Genomic DNA, 13,941 nt, shown 5'->3' on the forward strand with positions numbered 1-13,941 from the left:
ACCTAATTAGTTTAAATGGTTTACACATTGGTGGCACGGTGGCGTGGTGGGTAGCGCTGTCGCCTCACAGCGAGGAGGGTCTGGGTTCGATTCCCCGGCCGGGCGACCAGGGTTCCTCTCTGTGTGGAGTTTGCATGTTCTCCCTGTGTCTGCGTGGGTTTCCTCCGGGTTCTCCGGTTTCCTCCCACAGTCCAAAGACATGCAGTCAGGCCAATTGGACATGCTGAATTGCCCCTAGGTGTTAGTAACTGTCTGTCTGCCCTGCGATGGACTGGCGACCTGTCCAGGGTGTATCCTGCCTTCCACCCTTTGACTGCTGGGATAGGCTCCAGCACCCCAACCCTCCCCTGCGACCCTGACGGAGAAGCGGCTTAGAAAATGGATGGATGGATGGATGGATGGATGGATGGATTTACACACCATTGCATTCTGTTCTTATTTACATTTTGCACAGCAATATATACTTTTTTGGAAATCGGGTTGTAAAACTGAAAAAAAGCAAATAAAATTTTGTTGTGCATAATAGTAAAGATCTATTATTCATCCTAATACTAGTCACTCATTTCCTGGCTTGCTGAGGTAATATGGGGTCAGTAAGAGTGTCTTTATTTTTGTTTTGTTTTTGTTTTTTGTTTTTTTGCTGCAGATGGTGGCATTATTGACAGAGGAGGTCAGTAAGAATCGTATCACAAAGTCTTCAGAAAGGTTTGTAGCAACTCTTGTTGGCATTCACCTTGAAGCAGGGTCAAGCGATAAAAAATGCTGGGATTAAAGTAGATAAGTAATGGAAGCTCATACCTCAACAGTTCTAATCCAATAAGCATCATGCAAACAGTATTTATGACTCAACACATTTGAATCATGCTGTGTCGGGTTTTTCAATAATCTCATAGTTACTTAGGTGGTTTTAATCACTGTATGAAATACTGTTATCTATAAAAACTGAGAAAAGCACAAACAAAAAGTCATAAACTAGATAAGCAAGTCTGTTTGAGATGATCTAACAGGCAAGTCTGTTGGGCAGTCGTGGGCTGGAGATTAGGGATCTGGCCCTGTGACCAGAAGGTTGCCGGTTTGATCCCCAGGGCTGACAGCACATGACTGAGGTGTCCTTGAGCAAGACACCTAACCCCCAACTGCTCCCCGGGCGCCGTGGATAGGGCTGCCCACTGCTCCAGGCAAGTGTGCTCACTGCCCCCTAGTGTGTGTGTGTTCACTAGTGTGTATGTGGTGTTTCACTTCACGGATGGGTTAAATGCAGAGGTGGAATTTCCCCAGTTGTGGGATTAAAAAAGTATCACTCATCATCACTTAAAAGTGTAAACCTCCATTATTTGTTAGTAATTGAAAAAGCATTGCTAAAAACAAGAATGTCGGGTGTCTTGAAGCCTGAATTTTGTCGTTTGCCCTTTTGTTCATTTTTATAGATAACAGTATGTCATACAGTGTCAGAAACCTCATAATCTGTTAGAGATTATTTAGAGTTAGAGGTCAGCCGGTTGTGATTACTTGGGTTATTTGGCAGTTTGCATCATGCTAATAGGTGACTTATAAGCATCCATCACTTGATAGATACATTAACCTCTATAACTAGAGAAGTCCTAAAGGGACTTGGACACCAACTGTGTGTTAACTGTTGCTTCATTTGGGGAAAAGAGAAAATAAAATAAACTGTCAAACTATGAATACAAATTTCACTAATTGAGATGTAAAAATGTCTTAGCAGAGATTTGATGTGAAACGGTTGATTGTAGACACTTACAGACGTGTTTGCAGTGGTAGTGATGGGAACCAATGTCTACATTACAAGCACAACCATTTTACTCACTATCCAGAACAAGCAGTGAAACTACACACGTCTTCTTTCGTATGTCATTTTTGTAATTGTGAAATGGTAAATCCCCCCAAAAATATTTGCACACTGATTTGTCTTACTACACCCTTACACCACCTCTCAGCCCTGCATGTTTTTAGCTTGGATGTGAAATATCCTGCTGCAGAAATAAGGATGCATGGAGGATTTCTTCTTGGTTTAATAGCTGTGCAACAAAACTGTGATCCCGGTTTCTGGTCGTTTTGTTAATGATACATGTTGCAGACTCTGGAAAGGTTGGGTTCTTGAATAAGTGGCATTGTGAATTGCCAAATGTAGCACATTTGATTTCAGTAGACTTAGGAAGACATTTGAACCAAAACTACCCATTTCCGTCTGTCTGGCTGCCCCTGCACTACTGGCCTATGCAGAAAAATCCTTATTCTTTGCCATTGTTCAAAGTAAGTAGGCTAAATGTATGTAAACATAAACTGTACAGTAACGTTTAAGCTACTCCTTGTAGTAGCTGTAATAAATGGTGTAGCTATAGGCTCCTAACAACACAACAGCCATTTATGTTTTGGAGGTTGGGACTAATAGTTCATACAAGAAGTTCATACAAAGTTTAAAGCCCAACCCCTAATTCAGAATTATTGTAAAACAGTATAGGCAGTGCGTTCTTCAATGTTTTGTGTAACATTAAAATGTTGAAAATTTTTAATTTCTGGTTTTCAGATTCTGGTCAAACATTACTTACCTGTAACTGTGACCCTGACATGCTATTGCTTTTTATTACAGGTGCTCATGTGATGATATCCATGCAGTATCGGTAGCGTGTGTTCCTTTGGTCACACATCCTGATGCAGCTCCTCTCATTGGTGCTCTGTTGAAGCGGCCCGGTTCCTGTAGCTGTTCTCATCTCAGTGAGGAGTTCATAGAAGCAGTTAGCGCAGCCTGGCTCAGGTAAAGCTTGAGGCAGTCAATGCATTACTGAACTATCTTACTTACTCGCTTATAACATCCGTAATAGTGACAGGAACATTGTCTCTTGCGTGGTTCATAAACTGTTAAATGCCCAAGACCTGTCGATGGATCCAGACCTCTGGAACTCAGCCATCGTATTTTTGAATTGCTTTTTTTTTGTGTGTGTGTAATTATTTAATATTAAGCTTTAGGATGTAATCCACTTGGGACTTTAAGTTGTTAAATACAAACAAAACACATGGTATACATCCTCTTATCTAATTTGACCCTCTTTCTCTCTCTTGCAGAAGGAAGCTGGTGGTTGAGGACGATGCCTTAATGGCTCTGTGGTGTCATAGCTTGTCTAGTCTGGAGAGGGCAGTGCTGAGTCTGCTGGAGTCCGTCCTCTCTGATCAAGGGTCAGTGTTGCAAACTCTGGAGAAAGCCGTCACAGAATCTTTACTGGTGAGTGTATATACTCAATCGCCGAAGAGTGCAACTCGTTTTGGAGGAAGAAGGTGATCGAACTGCTGCTGTACCATTTCGATTTGAACCTGTTGCATCCCAGTTGTATTTTAAACCGTTGTAAAGTCACCTACCTCCTATAAATATTGCAGCTGTCTTATTAACACGCTGTCAAACAGTGTCAGACCGACTTACTTGTTCATTTTCCATAATCCGAAAATCAACCAAGTGTTCGTTCATGCTGAGTGCGCTTGATGTGGTTATTTTTGATAGCAGCGGGCAAGTCATAATATTTACCTCAATTATTAATGTGTTTCCAGTCAAAATGTGAAAGGTAAGTAACTAAATGACTGGCTCATCAGTGAAGGAGTGTACTCTAGTTGCATTCTTTCCTTCCAACCAAGATTTGGACATGATGGTCCGCTGACAGTGTGTCAAATAGCTTAGTTTACATGATGCACCATCACTACAAGGCCACACAGCCAGTACACGCTCCTAGCATTGGAGCTGCTGCTGTCTCTGTATGGCATTGTTATTTTTTCTCTCTTGTGACCTTTACATTGATATTTAGAGCCAGAGAAAATGCATTTAGATACAAAGATTGTTTATATCTCCTTCCATCTGACTCAATTAACGAACAGACTGGAATCATCCCCTCGTTTGTCTCCCTGGTAAACACGTCTTAATTCATCTCTGATCTCTTAAGAAAAGCTCGTGTGTGCTCGGACAGACGTAGGCTAATTTTCCAGCGGTCTGCTCCTCTGACCAGCTTTTTTTGCCTTTTGTGAACAAGTTGTTCAAGCTGCAGTGAAAAATGAGGAAACAAGAAATTAATTTTGTGTCCCTGGTTCAGATCACACACCCCTCCCCTGAGTTTAGACCCAATAACAATAAACAGCAACTCCCAGCATCCCCACTGCCAAAAACAGGATGTTTTGGCCATGTAATTGACCCTCCCTGAAGTGTTGGGAGAAGGTATGGAAGGGGCACTAAAAGCCCATCTGGTTTCACTACGGAGGAAAAGCTTCAGTCTTCAACCAAAAAAAAAGGCTCACGCCTCTATATTCATCACTTTTGATCTCCCCTTTGCTGAGCTTAAGTAATAAAAGGAAGCTTTAATTAATAGCTTTGAAGTTTTTTTTTAAGCTGCTGTGCCACTTTAATGGCTAATCTTAGATTTAAGATCACCAGGTGCTGATGCTATTTTTGTTATTCGGTTTAGGGCCGATAGAGTATCCTCCGTAGATCTCACACCTACTGCAGCTTTTATTGAAAGTTACACTAACTGGTAGAAGAGGGACACATTTTCCACCATGTTCAGTAAAAGATCACACACTTAAACATTTCGTGCAACATTTTCATGTACAATTTCTGTTTATTTGCTGAGTTTAACATGTTGAAAATAAAACCCCAGTAAATCCCATCACCTTTCCACAGACCGCCTTTTCAGTTTTTAATGTTAAATTCAGCAAATAAACAGTAGCTGTGCATTAAACTGCGGGGGTGTGTTCTGTAGAGAATGTGTACTTATTTATACTTACTGTAATTTGACCACAAGCATTTCTACATACAAACGAAGAATTTCAATTTTCCACCGAAATGAAATAATAAGACATTTTAGCTAATATTGTTGTGTGTGTAATGGGAAAAGATTAGAAACATCCAAGGTGATCTGTAAGCAGGAAAATGCCTTCGTTGTCTACAGTGGTCAGTTCAGATTGGCTTCACAGCACTTCTTGTTCAGATTCCAAATCCTGGTTTGAGCTATGTGACCAAAGATGAAATGGTAATATTCAGGAAAAATAAAATTAGTTTTATTTGATCATGATCGGTCATCTAAAACTGGGCACACTATATTGAAGCTCTAAAAACTTAGTACATTGATATCCAGCCCCCTGCAGATGGGCCTGTTTTTGTTGATGGGGTGGAAATCACAACTTTGTTATTTATATTAGAGATGACACACTATAGAAAATACAAAGGCAACAACATAACTTGTACCAAACCTCAACTTTTTTAAAAAACACTCTTCATTGAATTAATTTCCAGTCAAAACAGCAATTAAGTACAAGTTATTCATTTTTCAGCACCAGGGAAGAAGCGATTTTTGTTTGATGCTGTTGGGAGTGACCAGGCTGGACAAGATTAGAAATGAGCAGATCAGAGGGACAGTGAAGGTGGAGCAGTTTGGAGATAAAGCCAGAGAGGCCAGGTTGAGATGGTTTGGACATGTGTTGAGGAGAAATAGTGGATATATTGGGCAAAGAATGTTGGAGATGGAGCTGCCGGGTAGAAGGAGAAGAGGTGGACCTCAGAGAAGGTTTATGGATGTAGTGAAGGTGGACATGGAGATGGTTGGTGTGAAAGTAGAGGAGGCAGTGGATAGGGCAAGATGGAGGCAGATGATCCGCTGTGGCGACCCCTAAAGGGACATATGATACCATGTTTTTCAGTGTTTAATATGTCTCTGCAAAGTCCTGTCCTCCAAAATTCAGTCTTAGAAGTTACATATGTGCTGCCAGCAATCCAAGTAACCTGACATACATCCAGCGATGCTGAGATGCTGAGGTCTTCCAAATGTGACTGCTTTAAGAACTGTTTATTTGATGGTGACAGTTTTGTGGTCTACCAGGTCTCGCCAAGTTTTCCTCAGCCTTTCCCCTTACTGCCTTTCTTTATCTGATCTGTTCAGAATTATCTCCTGAAAAATGTGCATACCTTGTGATTAATGGCCATTTTGACTGGCAGTTTAATAACTGAAGTGTGGTCTCTGACTTTGTAGGTTATGTTTGTGTTACATGCAAATTTGTGATATTACAGGCTTTTTTCCAAATCAGATTGGATATGTTTATGTTCTTCCTTTTGATAGTGTTTTCTGCTGGTATTGGCCCAAACCTGATTGTGGATTTTAGATCAGTACCATCTCTAGTTTATACTGTTCTTTGGGACAGAATGTGGCCACTTCTCTTGAGACTTATGTTCATGGTACAGTAGTACAGTCTTTCTTGTAGATTCAGAGTTTTAGTCCATTTCCATATTATGGCTGTAATGTTTTTCTCACTCTGAGAGGATGAAATGGAGCGTCTGGTGTTTGTAGCTGAACTGCGTCTCTTTTTATTGGAGCAGCAAATTGGCGGCTCTTGGCAGGCGTAGAATAGCTGGGGTTACGGGAATATCTGGGATGCTTCGTGTTGGTTTTGGGGGATGAAGGGGTCGTGTGTGTGTGTGTGTGTGTGTGTGTGTGTGGAACATGATAGTGCCTCTAGGCAGGGTGGAGCAAGCTTTCTAATGTAAAGGAAAGGATAACGAGGCTTCTCTCTGTTGCCTGCATGCATATACATACACACACATGCACATTCAGCGCCTGCTCTCTAGATCAAAGACAGCGAGGGCACATATGGCCTTTTGTGGGGCACTGATGTTTTGGGTGCGTGTGAATCATTTTGTGTTGCTTTACTGCATTCTTTGCCCATATGACTGATGTGAAAATTGCAGTATGTTAATTAAGCCTGTTTCCCCATAAAAATATGAGCAAAGCAGCATCAAGCATGCATGTACAGTACAGCTGCTTGGGTATATACAGTCACCTTTAAACTTGAATTTGAAACAGATGATACACTGCGCAATAGAGCTGTGTGTTTAAAAGGTATAAAAACCTGGCTGCTAATCTAACAGCAGTTCATTTGAGAAGATTATTGAATGCAGTTCAACAGCTTGTAGTCCTCGTGGCTGACTCAACATTGCCCTCTAGTGATGAACATAGGCCCATGCTGGAGACGTCGTTTCTTACGTGCTACATTGTGTTTTTCTCCTTTCAGCCCAAAGCATCAGCCCTGCATTGTCACATCTTTCTTATAGTGAATGATGTTTTCAGGTAGGTGGTCGTTTGACCCTTTCAGTAACTTATTTACACAGATGTTTAGTTACAGTAAATCCTTAGCAGTGATGCACCATGTTTAGTTGAACAGTGTTAGACCTCCTTTATGGGATAAATATTTAACAGAAAACTCCATCAAAGCCTCCGACAACTAAATGTAATATAAAATCTGTGAGCATTTAATTTGTCCACTCTTGCCGACTCTTGTCCACCTACTGCCACTTTAACTCTTTCATTCCTCCTGTCTTAATACCAGTGAGTCACAGCTGTGTCCTCCCAACAAAAGAAATGTTCCCACAAAGGAAAGTTAATGGATAAAACAATGAAAGTATTATTAAAAATGTAGGGAAAATGAGACAACCATGCATGATCTGGTGGACCACCAGAACTGCAAAATCAGAAGCCTAAAGTGCAGCCAACGTCTGAGACGGAACTGGCTGAAAAAAGTGAAAGCTGGAGTAAAGGCTTTCTAAATGCTGAAAAAACTGGAAACGTCTTTAGTTGTTTAGGCTTCTGTGTCGTTTTCTGGTAAATGTTTCTTTCTGTATGTTGTAATCCTGGTGCTGAAAATTAATAATTTGTACTTAATGGCTGTCTTGACTGTTGTACAACTTGCACAGTGCTTTTTGTATCTTGTTTTGTGTGTGTGTGTGTGTGTGTGTGTGTGTGTGTGTGTGTGTGTACATGCAGGAATGCGTTGAGGGCAATAGAGGAAAATCTGGCTGTGAGAGCACTCATAAAGGTTTTCACTGGCTGCTTTCTCAAGAGCCGCACTGCCCAGAAGCCACAGGTATGAGCTGCTTTCATCATTTCATGTTTCAGTGCTGGGGATTTCTCAAGATTTTATGAGGGCTTTGTATAATAATACAGTGTAAAATAATGTCAAATGAAGGTTTTCACTCCAGGGGGTGAGGTCAGTGTGATAATTCTTATATTGCATAGTACTGATGATTTTATATTTCCTTGTTCTTATTGGCAAAACTATAATAATGATGGTAAATCTGAGAGACAACAGATCGCTGTGTAATAGCACACATTTGGTCTCTCTGGCAAGACACCTCAGTGTTTATTAGTGGTAACGGACCATCAAGGTTACGGGCTAATTTATGTATAAAATCTTTCTGTTTTGATCTGTGTGCTTGTGTTGGGCTGATTTTCAGGAAAACCTGCCACTGAGAGCCTTTTTTCCTCATGCACCCCAAAATCTCCTCACACCTTTATTAACAGCACCATCAGGTACAGTATAACTTCTTTTAATTTGGAAAGTCTGTAATCTTCAGCTGACAACTTTTAAAGCCCCATGGAACCTAAATCAGTGTTTAGTAGGTTAATCTTGTGCTTGTAGGCATACAAGATATGTAATACGCATGTATGCATGTCCACACAATGCCCAATAAATGGCTTCAGCAACATTCTCCTCACATCCTCTTCATATAGTGGGAGCGCTTCTGATAGCTTGACGAATCCCTACCTCTAATTGGCAGAGGGACTTTGGTATCTCTGGGGTTTTGGATGGGGTAGTCGTGGGCTGGAGGTTAGGAACTGGCCCTGTGACCAGAAGGTCGCCGGTTCGATCCCCAGCGCCGACAGTCCATGACTGAGGTGTCCTTGAGCAAGACACCTAACCCCCAATTGTTTCCCGGGCGCTGTGGATAGGGCTGCTCACTGCCCCCTAGTGTGTGTGTCTATGTGGTGTTTCACTTAACGGATGGGTTAAATGCGGAGGTGAAATTTCCCCATTTGTGGGATTAAACAGTGTCACTTAAACTGGGTGGTCCTAATCTTAGGCAAGCACCTCGCCAGTCACAATGTGCTGATGTGGGTTGTCTGGCGAAACTAAATAGGTTGCATTTAAAACAAGTAAATAAGATTCACCATCATGATGAATTTCTATGGTATTATTACCACTGCAAAATCAAGCGTTATAGCCTGTGATGATCATTAAAAAATAGTAGCAAGATTCTCCTGGGAACATTTTCTGATGCATTGTGTTATACTCTGCATGGTCCCTCTTTGTTCCATCCAAACACTATCTAAAAAAAGCAGGGCTGCATTCTGAGCCTGAGGTTTCACCACCCGGATCTTTGGAGTTTTCGACCTTATCTTGCACCCACTCCTCTCCTTCAGAGCAGCTCCAAACAAACACCAGCCCTTCCTGCAGTACCCACCCTACAGCACACACAGCTCAGCCCTGCCTGGAGATCCATATCTCTGACTGTGCTCCCTGCAGCCCCGCAGCTCAAGAGGATATCCTCACAAAGCCACTGTTTCTGCACTCTCCCAGACCAGCAGCACCGTGACTGCAGGCGCTCGGTGTGCAGTTTTGTTCTTTGCGTTGAAGTATGGTTGTGAAAGAATTGATTGACAGGAGGCCCAGAATTCTTTCTTTCTCTCTCTTGCTCTGCCTCTGAAAAGAGCTTTTAGAATAAGTGAATTTGCTTGTTTACTGGATCCAGTAAATGATAAGCCTGGCCTCTGGTGTACTCGAGTTAGCTTGGAGAAAAAGCCAGTGTAAATGCCACAGTCCGCTTGGAAGGATTTTTGCATGTCAGGCTACCAGTGCTCAGTAGGCACCGGCCATTTAGACCTTTTTCTCATTTCTTTCACAAAAATCTCTACATAAAAGAAAGGGGAGAGGATTTGCTGAACAGCAGCCAGTCACAGCCATCATGTCATTTCACTGCTGCTTCTTTCTTTCGTATAATGAGCTGATGCCTGAAATAGAGTGCACAGAAGTTGTTTTTAGAATTATTTCATTAGTTAATGTATTGTGGAAATTGTGCTTGACCATATTCAAAAGTACATCGTTCCAGCTATTTTATGACTCATCAGTCAGTACTGTGAAAAAAACATTCAGACAAAAAAAAAAACATTCCGGCTGAAAACATTCACCTAGCGGCCCCTCCCCTCCTTTACTTCAGAACCAATGTTGGGACACAAATTCAAAAGCATACACATTTAAACTGGAGATCTCCAACCTGCCACACTCTAAACACCTGTCCATCTGAAACAGAACATCCAACAAGCCTGGCTGTCAATCAGCCGAGCAAACTCATGCACTCAATGCATAGAAGACTCCAAGCTGTCATCAAAAAGAAGGAGATATATAACAAGATACTGACCTAAATAAAATACCAAATACTGACCTTCATAAAGGAAGGAGAGACTAATGTTGTCCTGCTACTGTTACTTTTACTTGCATTACCTTAGTTTGCAGTTAATTAGAGGGATCATTTTTAGTTTCAGTTAGTAAACCTGGTTGTTATTGCTGGTCATTATAACTTTTCTGATGAATGGGAGACTGTCCCAAGACTACTTTTCAGTGTGTGTGTGTGTGTGTGTGTGTGTGTGTGTGTGTGTGTGTCCATAGAAGTGCCAAAGCAGGCGTGGTTGAAACACCTGCACTGGATTGTGAAGTTGTTCCAGGAGATCCTGTGTGAGAGAAATGAGAGAGAAGAGGAGGTGAAGGAGGAGAGTCCAAGGTAAGACATGTTACTCTACGCTGTTTTACCACGCTCGATTTTCCTTTTTCTGTGGGAGTGAAGTTCCATGTGTCTGATCAGGTGCCTGTCTCATTCACCCCTGTGGCCAACCCCCAACCCCCAAAGCCCCCCTCCCCACCACCAAGTGAAAATAACATAGAGAACACACTTCTGCACACTGAATTTAATATACTGAAAAAAAAGGTGTACATTTCATATACGTGTCATGAAAGAATGTTAAAATAGAGATCGTCCACTAAAATTAGCAGAAAAATGTTTATATGTAAAAGTTTTAATGTATATAAATTTGTTCCCTGTAGAGGATGTGTTGACTGTCGATTAACAAGTGATGTAATTTGAGTGGGGATGTTCAAACTCTTGCATATGACTGTAGATATTAAGAGTATAAAGCAGTTTATTCCACTAACAACTATCTTGATGGTGCTGGTGACAGTGGTGATTTGTTCACTTTTATAAGTGCTTCACTTTCTGTGTATTTACTAAGATTTCCTCTTTGTTCTTTGAAAAATAAGCTGCTTGACTCTTCATGTTTCATGCGATTGGCTGGTTATAAATGCCAAGCTTTTGTGTGAAATTGCAGACGGATTACACAGTGAGTATCTAAACCTGTGTTAAACTCTGTTTGCAGTTCTTAGCTTTCTGAACCTGAAACTTAATCAAGAACCTTGATTTGTGAGACAGGCTTTGCTGTATTGTAGCATTTGTTTGCTTTTTTTTGTTTGTTTGTTTGTTTACAACATCAAGTGCAAGATGCTGCGTGGCATTCTTTAGAAAGAATGCATGTCGGAACGTTCAGACTGTTCCAATAGGAAAAGAACACGGTTCAGTCACAGTACACAGATATTCACAATATGTAATGTATAATTTCCTTCACTGCTGTGCTGCCATACATCTGTTATATAGTATGTTATATAAACTGCTCAAAAAAATAAAGGGAACACTCAAATAACACTAGATAGATCTGAATGAGTGAAATATTCTCATTGAAGACTTTGTTCTGTACAAAGTTGATTGTGCTGACAACAAAATCACAAAAATCATCAATGGAAATCAGATTTATTAACCAGTGGAGTCCTGGATTTGGAGTCACACACAAAATTAAAGTGGAAAAACACGACAGGCTGATCCAACTTTGATGTGATGTCCTTAAAACAAGTCAAAATGAGGCTCAGTATTGTGTGTGGCCTCCACGTGCCTGTATGACCTCCCTACAATGCCTGGGCAGCTCCTGATGAGGTGGCAGATGGTCTCCTGAGGGATCTCCTCCCAGACCTGGACTAAAGCATCTGCCAACTCCTGGACAGTCTGTGGTGCAACGTGGCGTTGGTGGATGGAGCGAGACATGATGTCCCAGATGTGCTCAATCAGATTCGGGTCTGGGGAACGGGCGGGACGGTCCATAGCTTCAATGCCTTCATCTTGCAGGAAATGCTGACACACTCCAGCCACATGAGGTCTAGCATTGTCCTGCATTAGGAGGAACCCAGGGCCAACTGCACCAGCATATGGTCTCACAAGGGGTCTGAGGATCTCATCTCGGTACCTAATGGCAGTCAGGCTACCTCTGGCGAGCAGATGGAGGGCTGTGCGGCCCTCCAAAGAAATGCCACCCCACACCATTACTGACCCACTGCCAAGCCGGTCATGCTGAAGGATGTTGCAGGCAGCAGATCGCTCTCCACGGCGTCTCCAGACTCTGTCACGTCTGTCACATGTGCTCAGTGTGAACCTGCTTTCATCTGTGAAGATCACAGGGCGCCAGTGGCGAATTTGCCAATCCTGGTGTTCTCTGGCAAATGCCAAGCATCCTGCACGGTGTTGGGCTGTGAGCACAACCCCCATCTGTGGACGTCGGGCCCTCATACCATCCTCATGGGGTCGGTTTCTAACCGTTTGTGCAGACACATGCACATTCGTGGCCTGCTGGAGGTCATTCTGCAGGGCTCTGGCAGTGCTCCTCCTGTTCCTCCTTGCACTAAGGCGGAAGTAGCGGTCCTGCTTCTGGGTTGTTGCCCTCCTACGGCCTCCTCCACGTCTCCTGGTGTACTGGCCTGTCTCCTGGTAGCGCCTCCAGCCTCTGGACACTACGCTGACAGACACAGCAAACCTTCTTGCCACAGCTCACATTGATGAGCCATCCTGGATGAGCTGCACTACCTGAGCCACTTGCGTGGGTTGTAGAGTCCGTCTCCTGCTACCACGAGTGTGAAAGACCACCAACATTCAAAAGTGACCAGAACATCAGCCAGAAAGCAGAAAGGTACTGAGAAGTGGTCTGTGGTCCCACCTGCAGAACACAGAGTGTGTCTTGCTAATCGCCAATAACTTCCACCTGTTGTCTGTTCCATTTGCACAACAGCTGTGAAATTGATTGTCAGTGTTGCTTCCTAAGTGGACAGTTTGATTTCACAGACGTTTGATTTACTTGGAGTTATATTGTGTTGTTTAAGTGTTCCCTTTATTTTTTTGAACAGTGTATAATGTATTTTATATGGTGAAATAATGTCAGTTGCATACAATGCTAACCATATTAAAGATGAAGTGATACAAATATATTGCTCATTACCAGTTTTACTGCAGTGCAGTGATATGGATTGTGTGGGAAAGATTTGCTGGTGGAGAAGTGATGTAACTCCTCATTGAGTGTCAGCTGCTCGTGTGTTGTGGCTGCTGAATTGGGGTAAAGGGGTCGAGGGTTGGCGGAATGACGCGAAGGGCAGAAATATGAGCATTCTCATTCTCTGGAGACACTCTAGCCTGAGCAGCTGTGTAATGTCTGGGTTCTCTCAAATCTCTCTCTTTCACGCGTTCATCTCCCATGTGTTGTGTGTTGCAGGCGACGCAGGGCTGTGTTTGAGGCTTGGTTCTTGCTAGTGCAATGTGGGCACTGGGTGGACGCAGCTGCTGAGCTGCTGGTCTCTGTAGGATCTGAAGAATCCGAGCCTCTTCTTTTCCTCTTGACGTTCTACCATCACCCTACCAACAGAGGGCACCAGAGCGCTCAGCAGACTGTAAGATATTCAGCAGTCCAAGTTCAAGGATCCACCTATCTTAAATAACCATTGTTCTGATTCTGTGCTACACAATAATACCTCATTTACCTAATTTAATAATGCATCATTTGATGATAAAACAAAGGGGTGATGTTTGCTAGTCCACCAAGAAAGAGCCAAATAATGGCTGCGGTGGTCAATCCCAGTAAGAAACTCACCAAAAGACACCCGTAATAGGTGGTATAATAAAACCCACCAAATAATACAACTTGCTGATACTAAAACTCATCAAAAGACACCAACAATCGGTAAAGGGGATCACTCACA

The 13,941-nt window shown here is 42.4% G+C and overlaps 1 protein-coding gene across 4 annotated transcripts in view; it reads left to right on the top strand.

Annotated features, from left to right (window-relative positions):
- Window positions 1-13,941, top strand: part of fancc (FA complementation group C) — a 39,191-nt gene that overhangs the window by 22,289 nt on the left and 2,961 nt on the right. For all 4 annotated transcript variants that reach the window (XM_017714771.2, XM_017714770.2, XM_017714772.2 and 1 more), the window contains 8 exons: window positions 647-705; window positions 2,612-2,776; window positions 3,085-3,241; window positions 7,060-7,115; window positions 7,809-7,908; window positions 8,279-8,354; window positions 10,489-10,600; window positions 13,458-13,632. In XM_017714771.2, the coding sequence (XP_017570260.1) occupies window positions 647-705; window positions 2,612-2,776; window positions 3,085-3,241; window positions 7,060-7,115; window positions 7,809-7,908; window positions 8,279-8,354; window positions 10,489-10,600; window positions 13,458-13,632 (900 nt within the window). The remainder of the gene's footprint in view (window positions 1-646; window positions 706-2,611; window positions 2,777-3,084; window positions 3,242-7,059; window positions 7,116-7,808; window positions 7,909-8,278; window positions 8,355-10,488; window positions 10,601-13,457; window positions 13,633-13,941) is intronic.

Source organism: Pygocentrus nattereri, chromosome 28 (genome assembly GCF_015220715.1).
Source record: "Pygocentrus nattereri isolate fPygNat1 chromosome 28, fPygNat1.pri, whole genome shotgun sequence".
Taxonomy (NCBI): domain Eukaryota; kingdom Metazoa; phylum Chordata; class Actinopteri; order Characiformes; family Serrasalmidae; genus Pygocentrus; species Pygocentrus nattereri.